The sequence below is a fragment of the Panthera pardus genome, unplaced genomic scaffold, assembly GCF_024362965.1.
Source record: "Panthera pardus isolate Hobbes unplaced genomic scaffold, ASM2436296v1 HiC_scaffold_10, whole genome shotgun sequence".
NCBI classification, from domain to species: Eukaryota; Metazoa; Chordata; class Mammalia; order Carnivora; family Felidae; genus Panthera; species Panthera pardus.
The window spans coordinates 28,018,254-28,039,731 of record NW_026526655.1 but is presented as its reverse complement, the minus strand read 5'-3'; the positions used below and the strand labels follow the sequence as shown (position 1 = coordinate 28,039,731).

The following is a 21,478-nucleotide window of genomic DNA, read 5'->3' as shown; positions in this document are numbered from 1 at the left end:
TTTTATAAATTTTTTTCTCCTTTATGGTTAGTGCTTTTTGTTTTAAGTCAGTGCTTTTCTGTTTAAGAGGTATTTATTTAGCCCACCATCAGCGAATAGTCTTCCATAGTTTCTTCAAGAAACTTCATTATTCATGTGAAGTTTTGGGGTCAAGCTTTATTTTTTTCTCATGGATGTCTAGATGGACCCAGCACCAATTTTGGTTTTGAAAGACCATTCTTCACTGATTGCATTATAAATCTTGTCACGAGTCCACATATCATGTGTGCGGGTGTACCAGGGCTCTCTTTTCTGTTATATAGCTCCCGTTTTTTTCTATCCTTGAACTGATTTTCTGTCTAAAATTACCATAGTTTCAGAATAAATTTTGATGGCTGGTAATGTAAGTCCTTCAACTTTGTTTTTGTTTCAGATTGTCTTGGTCATTTTGGCCAATTCCCACATGAATTCTCGAAATGGTTTGTCAGTTTTTGCAAAAGAAACCTCGTAGGGTATTGATTAGCACCATATTTGTCATTGCATCTTTTCATATTTTCGATTTCGCATATTTTTATTGTTATAGGATAGCGACCTGAAGCAATACTGGATGCCAGACAGCCAATGTAAAGAGTGCTACGACTGTAGTGAGAAATTTACAACCTTTAGGCGCAGACACCATTGCCGCTTGTGTGGGCAGATTTTTTGCAGTCGTTGCTGTAATCAAGAAATCCCTGGAAAATTTATGGGCTATACGGGTAAATGCATTTCATTGAAAGTTTTACAGTTTTTAAAGATCGTAACTATAAGTCGTTGTAATACAGGACCAATGTGAAGCCAGTTTTTATTTTGGAGCTTCATGTGTGAGACATGGGGGACACAAGTGAGGGAGATACAACTTTGTTTTAAAGGACTTTACAGTCAAATAATAAAGCAGGTGGACATGCTCATAAATAACTAGGGTAAAAGATAGTGTGCCATAGGTGCTAGCAAAGACCATAGGAGTGTTAATATTTGTTAGACAAGATGGTTAGGGGACATTACTAATGTATATTACCACGAGAGTTTTCATTTTACAAAGTGCAGATCTTCCTTGAGTTGTATGATACTGTGCTTTAGAAAATTGCATCTTACTCATGTTCTTTCATGAGTTGTAGCAATATGGAGATTTAAAATTATATGTTGAAGCAGAAAAAAATAATGATGTGTGGATTTATACAGTGACTTGGGAGTGCAAGGTGGACAGAAGTTTCCAAAAAGAGAAACCCTCTCGGCATCTCTCAAATTATTTTTGTTACTATGCAGATCTTCCTCTTAGCTTTACTCACTTTTTTTCCCATCACTAAACTGCTACAGATTTCAGAGTTCAGTTGTCTCTCATCAGGATTATGGCTATAGCCTTTAAAAGATTTTTTTTTTTACCTTTCGTTTTTTGCTTTGTCTAATCCCTTTTCCACGTTCTGGTCATTATTCTTTGTTAAATGCTAATTTGATCATGTCAGGATATTCCCGTGCCTGAAACCCTTTCAGAGCGACCATTACCCTTAGGATAAAATCCGGTCTTGTTAATATGGTTGGTGTGTCAGTTTCCCAGGGCTGCCATAACAAAATACCACAAACTGAGTAGCTTACAACAACAGAAATTTACTTTCTTACAGTTCTGGGGGCCAGAACTACCATAATGGCTCTCACTCCACAGGTCAGGGAACTAATGTAGAGATTCTGCCATTTGCTGAGTATGTTTATTCCAATTATACATTTGAGAACTGAGGAATAATGACAGAATAACCACTGAACCCACTAGAAGATGGATCTCAGCTAAAATGCTGTTGATCAGCTGACCTCTGTAAGCCCCTACTCTGACTGGCAGACTACAGTAAAATGTTGGGTCCCTTGGAATTAGTGTCACTTAAGAGCCAAAGTCCAGTAACTTCCCCAAAGTTTGACTGTTAACCTTTTTCTCAATGCACAGTCACCCTGATAAAAGGCTGTAGGTCCCTTTGGGGAGGGCTGTATACATTTTTGGCAGTGTAGTGGAGTTCTTCCTCAAGGGGACCCAGCCTTCCTGCTTCATTCATGGAATTCTAGGTCTATAAATGGCTCAAGTCTGAGAATTGGGGAGCCATGACTGTTTTTGATTTAAGTTAGACTACTGTCCACTTGATCTAGAGTTCTACAAATCAAGTAAGAATTTAGTGGACTGCCCATTGAATTCGCTTCTAGGAACACCATGATCACTGCCACAGGTCCTATAAGTCAGACTATTCTGATTGCTGCTTTGACTCTACTGTCTATTGTGGTATGCATGCCCACCTTGTCATTGGCGATGAAGTGCCATCACTTGGCCCCCGCCACCCTGGGATCTAATGGTCTCCGTTGCATTTAGGTTTTCCAATTCAGTGGCAGCAGTTTTCCCACTGTAATTTCTGACCTACAGAGAACAGTGACCACAAAGCTCTACAGGGATGCTGGGGCTCCCCTCACAAATTTATTTCTCATGGTCATGAAAGGCATAGGCTCCAGATCCTCCTGGGTGAGTGAGCAGGTCTTGCTTGGTAAATCCTCTCTTGACATTATAATCTTCCTATTTCTTTGCATCCCTTCCTTCATTGTATACCAGGGCAGTTCTGGCCTTTCAACTTCTTTTAGTATAGGCTGCTTTTGGTCCATGTTTCAGCCAGCCAACCAACCAACCAACCAACCAACCAGACTCTTAGAGCCCTTTTTTTACCCCTCAAGCTATGATATTCCATCCAGAACCTTTGCTTAGTGGGCTCATATCAAAAATCAGCTTGGTCCTACTTTATGTTCTTTCCACTATTCTATATCTTTGATGTCTGCTTCCACACCTATTCCCTGAGTTTCTGTCCCTGTAAGTTAGAAAAATCATGTAGTTCTTTTGGAGTGTAGTGCACCTTCTCATGGGTTACACTATACCTTACCTTTCAGGGCTTGTGGGGACTTGAGTCATGTTATAACACTAGAAGCAAAGAGGGTGGTGGGAGTGGGTCCTGAGGAGAATAAGCAGTGTTTGGTAAGGTAGCAAACTCAGGCCATTTTGGATTTCTCAGGCAAAGCAGGGTTAATCTCTGACAGGGTGTGAAGGCTAAGAAAGGCAAAGAAGACTCAGCAGAATTTTGGGGTTTAGTGTCCCCCGCTTCATCAGGATCTTTTCATATATCCCCATTCTACTTTTCAGGATTCCATTCCTTCCTAATCAGTGCCCTTATTTTAGTAGCAGTCATACTACAAGATTAATAATTCAGTGTGCGTTGTAATTTAGCCACTTGCAGGATGAAACTCTTAGTTTGATTTTCAGCTCTTTTGCTATAGGAGATAGTGGTTTCTTTCAGGGAAGACATAGGAACTTCTAGGTAATTTGTACAGTTCTTGACCTGGGAATTTGACTTCCTGAGGTCATCCTTTTCTTTCCCCCACTTTGTCTAGTGCAGTTAGGAGCAACCAGTCTATCTCATTATACCTGCTAAATTGACAAAAATCTTTTAAGATAGGAGGCCCACCCACTTTATGGAGGGTAATCTTAATGTCAACAGATTGTGTACGTTAGTCATATCTATAAAAACCCTTCGCAGCAACAACTAGACTACTATTTGACCAAACATAAAGTTGACACATAAAATTAACCAACCCATTGCGAATGGGATAAGACATGCTGGATGCAATTGTATGTTGTAGTTGTGAGTAAACGTAAAAGTACCCGGAATAATGTGTGGCACATGGGAAGGGATGAATGAATATCGAACAGTTATTGGTGGTAGTAGCAGTAATATCTCTGTATCTGTCATGTAACTTCTTCATTAGATGTGTCTTTCACCGCAGCCGACTGAGTTCTTCGGTGGGAGAGCTGTCTCATCGATCTTTGTATCCCATCACATAACATAGGCATGTGTTCAGCAGGCACTTGCTGATAAAGATTCTTCATGAAATGAAAACTTTCAAGTTCAGGCTTGGCTGAACTGTGTTGGTGTGGTCATTTTTATTCTGATCGCTGACTGGTTAAGGGAGCTCTCCTTAGAGTAAGAAACAAACCAAGCCTTTGTTGTGGGAACTTAAAGACCTTTCTGCAGGATGTGATTTCACTTCCTTACTGCAGTTCTACTTTGGTCAGCTGATGGTGGTATGTCCTAACACTGTCATTTATCCCAGACTGGAGGTCACTTTTTGTAGTCCTGTTTGCAGTGGATATATTTTTCTTTAGTTTTAATGCAACAAGTGGTATTTAATTTTGCTTAAAATATATGCATAACTTAACAAAAACTGAGCACTACATAGTTGTAGTCTTAAAATGAAAAAAACCTAAAACACCATTTATTAATGTTTATTTATTTTTGAGGCAGGGAGAGAGCATGAGTGGGGGAGGGACAGAGAGAGAGGGTGGTACAGAATCTGAAGCAGGCTCCAGGCCCTGAGCTGACAGCACAGAGCCCGATGCGTGTCTTGAACTCACAAACCATGAGATCATGACCTGAGCTGAAGTCGGCCGCTTGACTGACTGAACCATCCAGGTGCCTCATAAAACACCATTTACTATACTTGGTAGTAATTATGGTAAAAACAGAGTACAGGTGCTTTTAAGAAATCTTCTGTTCCATGTCACTTCAGTTTTCTAATGCTAATGGTAAAAAAAATTAAGGTAGAATTGTTAAATAACATGTTATTTGTGAAGTTTAGTTATCTGACTTTTTTTTTTTTAGTACACTAAACTGTTACAAAATCAATCACATGAATAGTGGTTACAGAAAATCAGGGTAGAAATGAAAACTTATATTTGGGTGGGGCTGTGTTCTAAAAAAATTTACAACGTATGAGAGTATTAAATTACCTTGTTTGTTCTCTGAAGAATATTTCATTTCCATGCTAATGTTCATTATAAGAATTTCTGCAATAGTTTCACCTATGTGCTTCCTACTGTGTGTAAGCCCATTTTCTGTTTGTTTTTACAATGGTGCCCCCTTGTGGAGGCCACTCTTAGGACTTCACAATGGAGACCTCCATAATGCTTTCCTCTTTTCCTCTTTTCTTGCCGAGGAAAAATATGTTGTTTTCATTTGTATTGGTTATTTACTCTATTTGAATTTTTTTTTTCCTTGAGCCTACTGCCCCTTGTTTCACTTTTAGAATCTTGAAAAATACATTTTTTTTTTTTGAAAAATACTCTTTTTTTTTTTTTTTTTTTTAAGTTTATTTGTTTTTGACAGAGACAGAGTGTGAGCATGAGCTGGGGAGGGGCAGAGAGAGAGGGAGACATAGAATCTGAAGCAGGCTCCAGGCTTCGAGCTGTCAGCACAGAGCCTGACGCGGAGCTCAATCTCACGAACTGCGAGATCATGACCTGGGCCGAAGTCGGATGCTTAACCGACTGAGCCACCCAGGCGCCCCGAAAAATACTCTTTTAAAAACAGAGTTTTCTAGTATCAGAGTGCTATTTTCTTAACTCATTAATAAATATTTGAGGTAATTTGGATGCGTGGGTGAATTTATCATAATGATGGTTTTTAAAATATATAAATGAGCCAACAAAATTATTTTGCATTTTTAAAACCTTTTTTGGTGGTCTTTACTTGAAGACGTTTTCCTGTTACTCGAGTAACTGTTAACCCAAGAATTTAACGTGTTGTGTTAAATTGTTATTGTTATCTTTTGAGTTAATTTTCTTTTTTTGTTTTCCCTCCTAGGGGACCTCCGAGCTTGCACATACTGTAGAAAAATAGCCTTAAGTTATGCTCATTCCACAGACAGTAATTCCATTGGGGAAGACTTGAATGCTCTTTCAGATTCTGCTTCCTCTGTGTCTGTACTTGATCCAAATGAACCTCGAACACCTGTTGGAAGTAGAAAAGCCAGCCGCAACATATTTTTGGAGGATGATTTTGCTTGGCAAAGGTACTATCACTTAACTACAATTTTATTTATATTTGAGAGCTACAGATAGTCTTGTGACCCATGAGAGCCTTCAGTTAATATTTATCTTCTTTTATTATTTCCTACAAATTCCCTACCTTTTTCTTTGGCTTTCTTCAAAAGGATCACAGCATGTTTATCGTGATTATATTGACTAATTAGGATGTAAGCTCTGCAAGAGGAGAGACTTTGTATCATTCTTGCTCACTGTTCTACCCACTGGCACCGAGAACTGTGTAAGGTGTATATATGATCTTGATAATATTTCTTGAATAGGCAACAGAAGTTATTGGGATTAATGATTTCTTTTTGTTTTTAAGTTTATTTATTTTGAAAGAGGGAGAGGGGGAGAGAGCACGAGCCGGGGAGAGGGAGAGAGAGAGAATCCCAAGCAGGCTCTGCGTTGTCATAAATCTTGAGATCATGACCTGAGCTCAGATCAGAAGTCAGGTGCTTAACCAACTGAACCACCCAGACGCGCCCTGAGATTAATTTCTAATGTAGCTTTCTTAGAGAAAGAGAATGCTCTTAAGGTTTGTTTTTATAATATGTGTAAATGGAATTATATTGCCTTCCTAAGGAACATTTCATGTTTTTCCATAGGTCTAAATATGCTACATCGCCTGCTAGTGAAGGATGTTATTAACTCTTAGAAGTTACCTGGAATTGTTTGAATTAGAATCATAAATTCATCAGTTTCTGATTGTTTTTTGTTAGCTAAGTTATATTCTTATGCGTAACACTAAATCTGGCCATGTCAAATAGCTTAGAGTTTTAATTAACTTCTTTCTTACAAGTTATTTTATCAATCACCCCTTAAAGGTATGAGGAATTAATATATAACTAATGAAGTTAAACAGTAGTCAAGAATTACTATGTTATAGCTACATTCTATGTGTATGAATCTTAGGGACATAATGTGGAGCACAAAAGAAAGGCCCATATATAACAGTGATTATTTATGAGGTTCAAGAATATACAAAACCACACTATCTAGGTATACAAACGTGGTAAACTTAAAGAAAAGGAACAAAATGCTACTTACAACCATAGTTTCATTCAGAGCCCAGAGGGGAACAGGATTGGGTAGGGGAATATAAGCATCTCGGAGTCAGTGCTAATGGTGCGTTATTATTTGTGGCATCATGATTCTTTATACATTACATGTATTTTATAAATTTTAAAGATTGATTCTACATTTAATAGAACAATAAAAAAATGTAGGAATTCTCAGTTCTTGCTTACGTTAGCTAGTAATGCCTTTTTGTTGTACCTGGCCCTATTGTGTGAGCCCAGAATTGGCAAGTATCATCTAATAAACCAGATTTTGAAAGCTTCTTGAGAGATGTAGGATTAATGTCAAAGGTAGAATAATTTTAGTTCTGTGCTGATTGATGTTCATTCTTTTTTTGGTTTTCCCATCTCTGAGATAGGCACTGCTTTCTCCTTTTGACAGATGTAGAAACTGAGGTTCAGAGAGATTGAGTGATGGACCCAAGTTCATACAGCTAGTCAGATGGAGAGCCTGCACTTGGACCTAGGTTTGTCCGATTCTGCAGTGCTATTCCAGCGGGTTATGGGGACTGAGAATAAAATACTTGAATTCAGGATTTCCCCCCAAGGTCACTTCAGTTTTGTGTATATGATTGATGAAGGAGTGCTGGGAGTACCCATCCAAGCAATGTATTATTTTAAGGGCATACTATATACTTAAACTACCAGTCTTTTGGCATTTGATGCACTTAATGTAAAAAAACATAGTTTCTACCTTAATTAAAATAAAATAAAACTGATGCATAATTTCATCATTGCAGGGGAAAACAATCAGCTTTTATTAAAAAAAATTTTTTTTTAATGTTTATTTTTGAGAGAAAGGGAGACAGAGCGCAAGTAGCGGAGGGGCAGAGAGAGAGGAAGACAGAATCCAAAGCAGGCTCCAGGCTCTGAGCTGTCAGCACAAAGCCTGATGAGGGGCTCCAACGCACGAACCATGAGATCATGACCTGAGCGGAGCCGAAGTTGGGCGCCCAACCTACTGAGCCACCCAGGCGCCCCACAATCAGCCTTTAAATGTTAAAGCACTTCATTGAAATTGGATTTGCTTGTTACTGTCCCAAAGCATCTCCATATTTTTCTACTTTCTTTATAGTTTGATTCATCCAGACTCCTCAAATACTCCTCTTTCAACAAGGCTTGTATCTGTTCAAGAAGATGCTGGGAAGTCTCCTGCTCGAAATAGGTAAGCTGCCAAATGAAAGCTTTATATTCTGTGTTTGAATTTTTCTTTTTTTCATAGTAATGAGAAGAACAAACAGATGAAAATGGGTGAGATTGATTGTTATACTTTCTTAGCTCTAAAAGCTGAATTAAACTGTTGTTTTCCCTTTTGCTAGTTAGCTCTGGCTTGCATTCTCTTCAGTGTCTCTTTTCTAGTATTTTCCACTGGCTTCAGATCTTTGAACCCACAGCCTCCTCTTTCTTCTAGCTTAGCAGATGGCCTTATTTTCTATTTCATAGGGAAGAGAGGAGGTAACAGATGGGCACTTCCTTAACTCTTACCATCACTTACCAACTTGATTACATTTATCGCTCATTTTTTTTTTTCTTTTCTACCTCTTGACCAAGCTAATTCTCCATTTGTATTCTGGATCCCATCCCTGCTCATTTTTTATTGATTATCCTATTGATGTTTGTACATTAATAGTCATTTTGCTGACTTCTTACTGTTAGCATTTAAACAAACTCAGGTCACCTGTTAAAAACAAACAAAAATTTCTCCTTTATGGTTCATCTCTAGGACCTATATTCTCAATAATTTCCTTTCTTCTTAGCCAGCGTCCTTGAAATAGTTGCCTGTAGTCATTCTATACCTGCAAACTTCCTCCTCAGTTTTCACCTTACTAGATCTTACTAATGTTCACACCTCTTCACTGAAAATGCTTTCCTTTTTATAAGCTTAAGTGTTGACTAAGTAGTTATAAACCTGGAGAACTAGACATCTGAATGACTATGGTTTAACATACTTTCAATTTGTTCTTTCAACAAGTATCATTAAGTACCCATAAACTAGATAGTGGAATACAGCGGAGAGTCAAACACAAAAATTGAAAGCACAAATAAGCAATAAAACATAGGGGTAGAGGTTGAGATGTTAAATAGTGAGGTCAGGGAAGACCTCACTGAGAAGGTGACATTTGAGCAAAAACCCAAGGATGTGAGGGAATGAACCATGTGGAATGTTGACCATGTAGAAGAATGTACCGCAAGAACAGGAAACAACAAATTCCTAGAAGGAGCACACCTGGCAAAGGGTAACAAGAGGTCCCGTGTACCTGGACTACAGTGTTCTTACAGTTAAGTGTAAGGACTTTGTCATTTACTCTGGGTGAAATAGGAAGCTACTGGAGAGTCTGTTTTAAAAAACTTAAAAAAGAATTTTTTTTTTTTAATGTTTATTTTTGAGAGAGAGAGAGAGAGAGAGAGAGCATGAGCGGGGAAAGGGCAATGAGAGAAGGAATTAGAGGATCTGAAGCGGGCTCTATGCTGACAGCAGAGAGCCCAATGCAGGGCTCAAACCCATGAATCCTGAGATCGTGAACTGAGCAGAAGTTGGAGCTTAACCAACTGAGCCACCCAGGCGGTCCACCCCTTAAGTTATTTTACAAGGATCTTTATCTTTGACCTGGGGAGAGCAGTTTTTCAGTTAACACCTGGTTTTGAATGGCAGCCTTGTTATTAGCTGAGTTCTCTTAAATTACTTAATCTCTGATTCTTGATTTCTTTCTATGTAGAATGGATTTACTAGTACCTACTCCATAGTGTGCCTGTGCAGATTAAATGAGTCATATAGTATCTAACGTACTGTAGATGCTCCTGCCTTTTTATCCTTTACATAGAAGCTAAAATTTGGGTTCAGTTTTTCTAAGTAGATGCTAACTAAATTTCTAGCTATAATTTTTTAATAAATAGAAGCTTGCTTGATGCTGTTGATATTCCACTTACAAATCATTTATCTGGTAACTTTGCCAAGAGACAAAATTAAGGATATTATGTCAGAATATAATAAGAGAGGAAACAAATTTTCACTCATTTTTTAATTGATCAAATTCAAAATATAATTGAAGATAACAACGCAGGTCTAATAAGAAGAAAGGAATTATTTTGGAGGGGGGTAACATTTGCTTAGTGGGGTCCAAAGTTAGTATTTTATCAGAACATTATAGACGTTCATCTAAAGACACTCTTAGTTTATCAGTTATAACAAAAACTATTTAGTCTGTAGGCCATAGTTTGCTGTCGCTGATCTGCAAGATTATTTTTGCATTTAGTCTGTGATTCTTTATATTTGTCAGCTAAAAAAACAAAAACAAACAAAAAAACCACACACGAATTTTCAGCATTTTAACAAGAATTTGTATGTTTTCTTTGAAATATTACTGATATATGAACTACATTTGTCATTACTCTCCTGTAATCTTTCCATAGTGCCTTTCCTTTACACTTATTCTGAAGTAGTTTTAAACTAACATAGAAGTTGGAAATACAGTATAGAGAATTTTTAGATAACTTCTGTCAGCTTCTCCCAATGATAATATCATACATAGCTGTCATAACTGTATTTAAAAGTACCTTTAGTGTTGGCAAGTAAGCATTTATTTAAAAATGAATTTTCGCTGTAATTTATCGATGAAGAATTTACAATTGTGTTTTCACTCTTTGTTTTTATTTCCAGATCAGCCAGCATTACTAACCTGTCACTGGATCGATCTGGCTCTCCCATGGTGTCTTCATATGAGACATCTGTCAGTCCCCAGTCTAACCGGACATACGTTAGGACAGAGACCACTGAGGATGAACGCAAAATTCTTCTGGTACTGGTCCAGTATCTTTGACCCATTGCTAGTTTGAGCATGAAGGTTGTTTATTTTATTGATTTTTCTTTTTAAGAAACCTACAAAAAGCCACTTAGCATATAAGTTAATAGAGGAAATAAAGTTTTTATTATAATCACCTAAGAAAGTGGTTAAGCATTGCATGCTCATATATTTGTATTAATATTTGCTTGACCCCTTTCATCTGGTAAGATCAGAATTCAGGTATCTATATAATAAGAGTTCCACTTTTAGTTAGGTCCCAGATTGCTTTTAAACTTTGAAAGATGTTTTGCATACACATGAAATGCTTTGCGTACATTTACTATCGTATGTTTATGTGAGATAATAATCAGTTGTTTATTGAATTTATCTGTGTATCAGATAACCTTGTTTAATCCTGTGAGTGACTTAAAGAAATGAAAATGGCTTCTGTTCTCAAGCTTACAATTCAGAAGGTAGAATTGAGGCTGATGGACAGGTCCTAAATAGTAAAACAAGTAATATTTTAATAATAAGAACTACAAAGATCCTTAGTAGTGAGGGAGTCAGGAAAGGCTTTCAACTGAAGGGCTTGACCCGGACCTTGAAGGATGGAATGGATTTAGGTTAGGCAATGAGGAAAATAAATCTTATTTAAAGGTGTGACAGAGTATAGAGGTGAAAAGGAACATGACATTTTCCATGGACCAAAGTAGGGTTTATAAGTTAGGTGAGGTTGGGGGAGAGATTAAGTTAGAGTCTGTGGGCAGTGAGAGTGGAAGTTACTTGGGGTCACCTGGTAGAACATGGTGAATTCAGCCTTTACAAGTTTAGATTTGAATCTGTAGGTGCTGGGAGTGTTTTTGAGCAGGGAGTAATGCACTGAAGGCCTTTCTTCAGGAAAATTCACCAGACAGCTAGGTATAGATGAGAATGGTGAGAAGCTGGTGGAGTGAAGGGCACAAGAAACAGATTAGTGTGACTGATGATTGTGTCCTCTCCCTTGCCCTGTCTCCAGCAAGGAGTATGCAGTGTTGTACTTAGATAACTAGGAGACTGATCATACACGCCATTGACTGAAAAAATTGATTAGGAATGGTGGTTTTTAAGAGAAAATGTTATGTTTGAAATTAGATGAGCTGAGTTCAAGCTGTTCCCCATGCACATGTCATTTCTATTAAATCAAGGGAGTTAGCTCTGACAAATTCAAGTTGAATTTCCTTTTATGAGTCTAAAAATCACAGGAGAGAATTTGAAAAGGTATGTCATATCCTTCTCAGGAGTAATTATTTGCTTATAATGTGATTTTAGGACAGTGTTCAGTTAAAGGACCTGTGGAAGAAAATCTGCCATCATAGTAGTGGAATGGAGTTTCAGGATCACCGTTACTGGCTGAGAACGCATCCCAACTGCATTGTGGGAAAAGAATTAGTCAACTGGTTGATCCGAAATGGGCACATTGCTACAAGGTAATGTAATCTTAAGAAAGACTTTTTGACATTTATTTATTTATTTATAATGAGGCTATAACATTGAGATATAAGTAAGAGGAGCAAATGTTATGTTTTGTGAATAGGGTGCTATTTGTTTCTGCATTTGGTGCTTAGGGTGCTAATTAGTCACCCCTTCTCCCTCCTGGCTTTTAGATAGTAGCAGATAGATGCAAGGAGCCAAATGGGGTCGCAATTTACCTTATTTATTAAAAGCAGAAGTTTAGTAATTACCACAACACAAAGCTCTCTGATTAAGCAGGATTGGGGAATGTAGCTAGATATTAAAAAGCACAGTGGATTCTCCTGCTACTGTTCCCTAATCTGGACATTACAACCTATCTTGGGAATTGAGTCCATAAGTTATGCCTGGAGTGTCCTAGCTCGCCTCATGATTCATTTGTGAAGAAGAGACAGGTCCTGTTACCTTTCAAGATATCACATCCCTAAGCTGTTCTACTTGATTAGATTAGCTGCTGCTCCTTTCCTGGGAAGAAACAAGTACGTAGGAAGAGAGAATAAAAGGGTTAGCAGTGAAGCCCTGGGTTCCAGTTTTGCCTGTATTTCTCTTAGTTTTGTGCCTTTACTCAGTTTATTTAATCTCTCTGAGACTTAGAGCTCTCAATTCCAATGTGAGGAAAATATATGGTCCTGTGAAGAAGCCCTGAGGATATTATTTCATAATATGGGCTAAAGAGCTTTATAAATTGCGAAATGCCGTATAAATAAAATGTGTTGTGTCTATTTCATGTATTTATGTATATATATTTCATACCTATGTCTGTAATACGTGGTATTGTCATCTCATCAAGACTGTAAGCTCCTTGAGGGCAGGAACCATGTTATCCTTTTTTTTTTTATTCTAGTAAGTACAGAGGTATGCTCGCACTGAGCACTTGAGCACTTCATACGTGTTTGTTGTAAATAAAATTAGTTTTTGGTAGGACTGCCTTATCAGCAGGTTCTCCTTTATTTTGGTATCTGGAAAAATCTTTTAATATAGCTCCAGGTCTTGCTTCTTTTACCCCTCACCTCTCCATGGACCATCTGAAATTTCAACTGATTAGAACGGAAAAATAAAATTCATCTTGTGTCTCATCTTGTACCTGTGAAATTATCCTAACTTTTAAAAGTTTTAATTTTTTGGTCTTAATTCAGGGCACAAGCTATAGCAATCGGACAAGCCATGGTCGATGGACGTTGGCTGGACTGTGTCAGTCATCACGACCAGCTTTTCAGGGATGAGTATGCGCTGTACAGGCCATTGCAGGTAGTTTTCCGTGTCCGCCAGTGAGCACATAGCTCGCTTGGGAAGTCTTTCTTGATCAGTGGGAATAAAAAGTAGTTGAATTACTCACAGACACATTTTCCTAACATGTTTTCTCTGTTGTTTGAAAGTTAAACACAGGTTTACTTGGTAGCAGTGGTATGAAAAACCAATTGGAATGAGACACTTTTCAATTGGTATGGCTTTTCTTAAGCTTGACCCCGTATTATCGTTGCCTGTTGTTTACCTTTAATGGTTTTCAGTTTTACTGTGCCTGTGGTTTTAGGACTAAGAGAGAGTATACGTCATTAAACGATTGAAAAAATTTAGTATCACCCATGCAGTAGATTTTGACGCATTAGCAGTATTGTATAGCAATGGTAAAATGATGGCTGTGTATATGTCTTTTAATTAGGGAAGTGGAAATTATTTAAAATAGAACTTTTTAAGCAGATAAGCTTTCACTTTCGGTTTATGTTAATTTGTTGTGTATAATGTTTAGTCGTACCTTTGTGAGCCAAAAGTGGAAACTCGGAGGTCAGAAAAGACAAAGGTATGGTATTATTTGTTAAAATTTAACAGTTGCTTTCCAGAAAGTGTCCTAGCATTGACATAGGATTAGAATAAATTCTAAGCCATGTTCACTCTCAGGACTAAAAAAGATGAAATGAAACTGTAAAATCTGTATATTATGTTCTCATAATGTGCTGCCTAAATCTACTGATTAATGAGAATTATAATTTTAAGAGTGGAATTGTCAGCATAATGTTGGTTTGCAACTTAGTTTGTATTAATTAGCTTATTTTTATGTAAATCTCTTTAGTGGTGAGCTTTGTAGAAGTATTGGGCTAGCGTTTATTTGTAGTGTGACAGCCTCACAGCATTACCATTGAAAGTGAATGACTTGGCTCTTGTCTTGATCTTTCCAGAGTACAGAATTTTCCGAGACCCCTTCTCCAGACAGTGACTCCGTGAACTCTGTGGAAGGACACTCTGAGCCATCGTGGTTTAAAGACATAAAGTTTGATGACAGTGACACGGAACAGATAGCTGAAGAAGGTGACGATAATTTGACTAGTGAGTTTAAACTTTCTAACATTTTAATTTTTATGACTCATTACTGTGTATGTCTGATAAAATGAATGTTTTGTTTGTTTAGTTGAAAGAATCCTACTTTAAGTTTTGGCTCCAACTAAACGTAAACATCTGATAGCAATCCTTGTTCTAGATACAGTATTTTCTTGAGAAACCAACTTGTTAGGCTACTGGCGTTTTCAGATTTTGCCATAGTCTGTAGTTTGCAGCAGCTTAAAAATAACTCTGAGCTAATAATATCGCAGCAGACAACTTTCTCACCTCTTCACTGTGATATCAGACTTTCTCTCTGCAGAACCTCCAATATATTTCTCCATTTAAAAAATTTATTTTATATTTAATATGTTCAAATTTTATTAAGGCTACACAGAAGTACGTGAAAATACTGTATCCATTTTGGTATTGCACATTGGGCTTGTATATTAAAAAAACATTTTTCTCCTTTCCTCCAATACCCTGATGAAACCCGTTTTTACTCCCCTCCTCTCCCTATATTTCTTTCCCCTCCCCAACACTAAAAGATTCTGCCAGTCCTAGCAAGCGCACATCAGTCAGCAGTTTCCAGTCCACAGTGGACAGTGACTCAGCCGCGTCCATCAGCCTGAACGTGGAGCTGGACAACGTGAACTTCCATATCAAGAAGCCCTCCAAGTACCCACATGTGCCCCCTCACCCTGCTGACCAAAAAGGTAGGAGGTAGTCACCGTCTGGAATCCAAGCACAGGCTGGAGAGCTGGGCCGTAGGATCTCACGCCAGCCTGTCCTTCTGGCTTCGTCGGTCCCACACGGCGGAGGGGACGTGGTGTGGGTTTTGTTCCACCCTTTCTCATTTTCCCCACACCCCCTCCCCACACTTTTTTTGGTCGGTTCCTTTTATTTCTCGTTTTCTCCCTCAGTACCACCACACCCAATTTAAATAAAGCTTGTAGTCTTTCAAAGGAACTACATCGGACTGCTCTTCCCTGTAGCATAATGTGCAACTTCCAAGGTGGCATTTCTTGGCATTTATAACATGGACGTTCTGCTCTATTCATTTCTCTTTCCTTATTTAACGTTTTAAAGCCTATTTGCTTGTGCTATTAACCAGTAATGTAGTATTTCACTAAACCCTTTCAGGTGCTTCAACTATATTCGGGGGCGGGGCGGATATTCACACATTACAAAACATCTTTCTACTAGAATTTAAAATGCTTATTATGGAAAGAACAGACCGAGGATGCAAATTTATTTCCTGATATCATTGTATTTTTTCCATGGTTTCTAACTGTGAAGAAGCTTCTCACAGATATTTGTTTGCAGGGAAGGATTGTGTTGATCATACTTGCACGTGTACTTCCAGGCCATGTACTAGTTATTATTTCCCTTTGTTAATAAATATCATTCTTGTGTCCACCTCAGAAAAAATGCTTGTTATGTTTATGCCATATTTGTGAAAAAGTTTTCTTCTCTGAGTGATACAAAATGAATGCATTATTTTTAGCTGTCTTATTTGAAGCTGTATTCTACTGACTCACAAACAATAATAGCCATATTCAAAAGACATTTGGTATAAAAGGAAAAATAAGGTAAAGCATTGCTAAAATCCATTAGTGGCAGTACCTAAGAAATGAAATGCTTTTTTAAAATGGATGTTGAGGTTTACTCTTTTGGATATAATTAAAAGCCAAATTTGAGGTGCCTAGGTGGCTCAGTCGGTTAAGCATCTGACTTCAGCTCAGGTCATGATCTCATGGTTTTTGGGTTCGAGCCCTGCATCGGGCTCTGTGCTGACAGCTCAGGGCCTGGAGCCTACTTCAGATTCTGTGTCTCCCTCTCTCGCTGCCCTTCCCCCACTCGTGCTCTGCCTCTCTCTCTCTCTCTCAAAAATAAATAAACATTAAAAAAATTTTTTTAAAGCCAAATTAAATTTTAGCCCTAAAGAGGCATTATGTAAAAGTAAATAAATTATGTAAAAGTAAAAAATACATAAGTAAATAAATAATTGTGAGGTTTCATTATGTTGTAGTAACTAAAAAATCATTATTATAAAGATGAAACAATTTGTTCTATGATTTCACCTGAGGTTTGGATTTTACCATTTAGCTCTCTGAAGTTGAATTGTTTCCTCAGATTGGAAATGCTTGTGTAATTCCTTGCTACTTCTTATTTTGAGTGTAAAAATATGGTCAGAAAAGAGAAATTTTTGAACCTAAACATCTATGCTAAAATAATTGGAAACAAACCCCCATTTCTACAACAAATTTCTCATGGTTGTCAATATTTTTTTTTTCAAGTTTATTTATTTAGTTAGAGAGAGAGAGAGAGAGAGCATAAGCAGCTCCGTGCGGTCAGTGCAGAGTCTGACATGGGCTTGAACTCACTAACTGTGAGATCATGACCTAAGCCGATATTAAGAGTTGAGCGCTTAACTGACTGAGCCACCTACGTGCCCCTCATCGTTGTCAATATTAACCATTATCCTCAAGGAGTGGTAAAATAGCGTTTAAGAGTTACAGTAATGGGGGGGGGGAAAGGGTAGCAAACCATAAGAGATTCTTAACGATAGAGAACAAACTGAGGGTTGGTGGGGGGAGATGGGTGGGGGATGGGCTACATGGTGATGGGCATTAAGGAGGACACTTGTTGTGATGAGCGTTCTGTGTTGTATGTGAGTGATGGATCACTAAATTCTGAAACTCATATACGCTATATGTTAACTACCTAGAATTTAAATAAAAACTTGAAACAACAACAAAAAAAAGTTACATTAATAAAAATGTTTGTCTTATTCAAAAATAGAAGTTTAGAGAGGATGCGGTAAAAGAGGAGACCTGACTGGCATTGAACATGAGTAAGATACAGGTCTTTATGGGAATCATCAAAAATTATAAAAACGGTGGAGAGCATTTGGGCGAGTGTGAGAGGACAGTCCACTAGACACGGACGTTCGGGTGACATGAACTATAGTCTGGTCCCCTGGAGCACACTGGGTGATGCTTTTGTATTGGAAATGACAGGCGTGGGTCAGAGGTGGCATCTGTTGTGATGGAGGATATCTCTTCTCTGGACAAGTGTGTTGGCGATGCAGTCTTGTTTTGCTGAAAGTAGAATGTGAAATACATGTTTGACTTGATGTTGATTCCACATCTTGGAAAGTTAAGGAAATTATGAAAACCATGAAGGAAGTGACCAGTCATTATAGATTTTGTTATAGCAAAAGGTGGACTGCTGGGCAGTTAGACAATTTGCTTTAGGACGCCTGACCTCGTAATGTTGGGAGAGGAATGAAATAGGAAACTTCGATAATGAAATTTGTACAGTATTTTTACAACCTCAAATTGTATCCCTAAGGAAATTTAAAGGGGAAGCATCTGCAGTTGAAAAAAATCACCATGAATCTTTTGCAACCTCTCCGCTCTCAACCCTTTAAAAAGATGGTCTGCAAAAGTTGTGAGAGATAACCTTTATATGGGGTTGAATCTGAAAGTGGGGGCTAGCACTTAAAAGAAAAAAGGGATAGTAGAAGTCTAAATTGCGCTGATGGATGGACTAAATGCCAAGGACATCTCAGAAAAGATTTGGTTTTTAATGTTTATTTTTTATTTTTGAGGGGGGGGAGGGGCGGGGGGCAGGGCAGAGGATCCAAAGTGGGCTCCACGCTGACAGCAGAGAGCTGGATGTGGGGCTCAAACTCACAAACCGTGAGATCATGACCGAAGCTGAAGTTGGATGCTCAACTGACTGAGCCACCCAGGTGCCCCTCAGAAAAGATTTTTAAAATTGTGGTGTAAAGAAAGAAAAAAATAATGCCAGTGATAACGAGGAAGTTTATATAATATTAATTTAAGCTTCCCCCCTTGCCTCCATTGAGATAATCTTATCAGGAAAGAACTTACATGGTTAAAAGGAAAGTGAAGTCCAAGATAATGAGAAGATAGGGAATGCCAGGTTTTTAAAAAAATTTTTTAAAGTTTATTTATTTTGAGAGAGCGAGAGAGAGCAAGCACAAGCAAGGGAGAGGCAGAGAGTGAGGTAGTCGTGGAGTCCAACATGGGACTCCGTCCCACAGACTGCAAGATCATGGCCTGAGCTGAAATAAAGAGTTGGATGATTAACGGACTGAACCACCTAGGTGCCCCAAGAATGCCTGGTTATTTTAGTCTTTTGTCAGGTTTGGTCAAAATATATACTAGATTATTTAAAGAATTTAGAGCTGTGATCATGGGGGCCAGAGTTCGTTATCTTAAAATTGTGGAGAAAAGGAGAGGGTGGAGAAAAGGAGAAAAGGGTGACTGTAGTGACAGAGGCAATAAACTTTTGAAAAAGTAGGTTCTTGATTTGACATTAGAAGTTGGCAAAATTGGGGGCGCCTGGGTGGCTCAGTCGGTTGAGCGTCCGACTTCGGCTCAGGTCATGATCTCGCGGTCTGTGAGTTCGAGCCCCGTGTCGGGCTCTGTGCTGACAGCTCAGAGCCTGGAGCCTGTTTCAGATTCTGTGTGTCCCTCTCTCTCTGACCCTCCCCCGCTCATGCTCTGTCTCTCTCTGTCTCAAAAATAAATAAACGTTAAAAAAAATTTTTTAAAGAAGTTGGCAAAATTGTAGAAAAATTTAATGAAAAGAATGTACTGTTGTATTTAGAAAGGGGAGTGGTAGTGAGTGGGCACCAGTGTTGGTTTACTATAATAAGTCTTTTCAAAACAACCCTATTTCCTTCTTTTATGGTAGTAGGAGATTGGTAGCTCAGGAGACTGTGGTGGATCCTGTTGTCTTTGATGTTAATAAGACATTTAATGGTCTCAATAACTTTGTGGACAAAGAGGATAGTTTTGCACTTATATACTAAGGAGGTAGTTATAGACAGTAGTCATGTTTACCTGTTAATAGCACAGACTCGAGTCTCTATGAGTCTCTGTACAAGAAACATACATAAAGAGATTAGTGTGTTTGGCAAATGTAGGAACTTAAGGGTGTCACTCTTAATATGACACATGGATTTGTACTTTAATGGTTGTGCCAGATATTGAAAGAGTAACCTGATATCAACAGAAAAGGGATGCTATGCTCATAGGTTATGCTATAGGGCTGTCTATCTGTATTCAGTTCTTGCTCAACAAGCTTGTTTTTTTTTTGGTCAGCACTTTTAATGTTTTCCAGATTCACAAATTTTTAAAATATGGAAAGAATAACTAGCACATTGGATAGCAGAATTGAAATCTAAATATCTTTATTTTCTTAAGCAATCGACTGAGGCTAATAAGATGAAATTTAACACCTTTAAACATAAAATAATGTAATTAGGCTTAAAACATCTATTAATACTCTGGAGAAAGTTGTCCTTTTTTAAAAAAAAATTTTTTTTAATGTTTATTATTTTTGAGAGACCAGAGAGAGCGTGAGCAGGGGAGGGGCACAGAGAGAGGGAGACACAGAATCTGAAGTAGGCTCCAGGCTCTGAGCTGTCAGCACAGAGCCCAACGCAGGGCTCAAACTCACGAACCGTGAGATCATAACCTGAGCCGAAGTCGGATGCTCAACCGACTGAGCCACCCAGGTGCCCCGAAAGTTGTTCTTAATAGTTCGTGTGATGTTGTCTGAGAGAAATTATATTTATTTTGTATATGGCTGAAGGAGAAGCTAGGTTCAGGAGTTAGGAGTAGTGAGCTCTTGCTGCCGGGCGCTGGGGGTGCCCAGGTGGTGTTGAATGTCCACCTTTCAGAGTTATTGAGGATTGATGCCTACATTGGATGAAACGTTAGGTACCTTGGTGACTTCTAAGTTTCCTTTTAATTCTGAATCTGAAAGGAGAAATCTAGATTTGACATTTTAAAAGAATGGTTAAGGAATGTAAGGAATCCTTCAGCCTATTCAGTAAGAACAGAATAGAAGAGATTCAGCATCAGAAAGAAGGTAATTATTAAGGTCATTTGCAACCTAGAGAGTCTAAAATTTAAGGACTTTCTAGGTGTTTATGGACTTAATAAATGTTTCTCGCTTTCACAGTTCTCTGCTGTTAGTTTTTAGCATACTAACAAGAATTATCCTTTGTCTGCTTTTCTTGTGAAGTTGAAATACAGTATTGTGTTTCTTCTGCATTGTGGTTAAGATTAACACTGGTTACCAGAAAGTAAATATCGTCAGAGTGAACTGGTAGTAAAGTGAAAGAATAAAACACTCCTCTGCCTCCGGTTTTCATTCCTCTAAAAATACAAATGAGAATGGGTGGTTTTTTAGCTTTCCATTGAAGTTAAAGGTAATATTTATTAACTGTTTTCTTAGGAATCATCCTCTATCTTCCGAGGCTAAGGAAATTTGGATTTCTAAAATTGATTGACATATCTGCACTTAAAAAACAATCTGCTGTTTTTTTATCTTATGTAAGCAAACCCCTCATTTTCATAAGCTCATAAAACTGAAACAGTGGGATCTTGTTTAATTATTCACTGGTGGTAAAATTTGGAGAGTAGTACAATTAAAATACATTTTATTTTGTGTTGAAGCAGGATTCTGAACGAGTCTTGACAAGTTTGTGAGTAGAACCTAGAGAAGTGAAAATCATAGCTTCCATAAGCCTCTAGGTCTAACTTCCCATTTACAGGAGAACATAGGAGCAAGTAAAACTGCCCCATGAGGAAGCATTCCGATCAGATCCGGAATATGGGACATTCCACAGGACCTTTGGCCTGGGTTCTTTCAAAATTTAATATCATGACTAAATAAAAAGGTAGGGAGTTTGCTCTGTTCTAAAAGAGAATGAAGGGAATGCAATGTGTGAATCTTAGTGGATCCAGGTTTGAGGCAAAAAATTTATTAAAGCATTTTAGGAACAGATAAATTCAAATGTGCACTAACTTGACAATATTAACACATTGTCAATTTTTTTGAGTGTATAAATGGTA

At 38.0% G+C, this 21,478-nt stretch overlaps 1 protein-coding gene across 2 annotated transcripts in view; it reads left to right on the top strand.

Moving 5' to 3' along the window:
* Nucleotides 1-21,478, top strand: part of PIKFYVE (phosphoinositide kinase, FYVE-type zinc finger containing) — an 81,602-nt gene that overhangs the window by 9,891 nt on the left and 50,233 nt on the right. The window contains exons 6-13 of one of the 2 annotated variants that reach the window (XM_019446183.2): nucleotides 563-734; nucleotides 5,673-5,880; nucleotides 8,048-8,137; nucleotides 10,631-10,769; nucleotides 12,063-12,220; nucleotides 13,400-13,511; nucleotides 14,438-14,585; nucleotides 15,125-15,292. In XM_019446183.2, the coding sequence (XP_019301728.2) occupies nucleotides 563-734; nucleotides 5,673-5,880; nucleotides 8,048-8,137; nucleotides 10,631-10,769; nucleotides 12,063-12,220; nucleotides 13,400-13,511; nucleotides 14,438-14,585; nucleotides 15,125-15,292 (1,195 nt within the window). Of the gene's footprint in view, nucleotides 1-562; nucleotides 735-5,672; nucleotides 5,881-8,047; nucleotides 8,138-10,630; nucleotides 10,770-12,062; nucleotides 12,221-13,399; nucleotides 13,512-14,437; nucleotides 14,586-15,124; nucleotides 15,304-21,478 lie in introns of those variants that run through there. The other variant, XM_053905414.1, reaches the window with a different exon arrangement.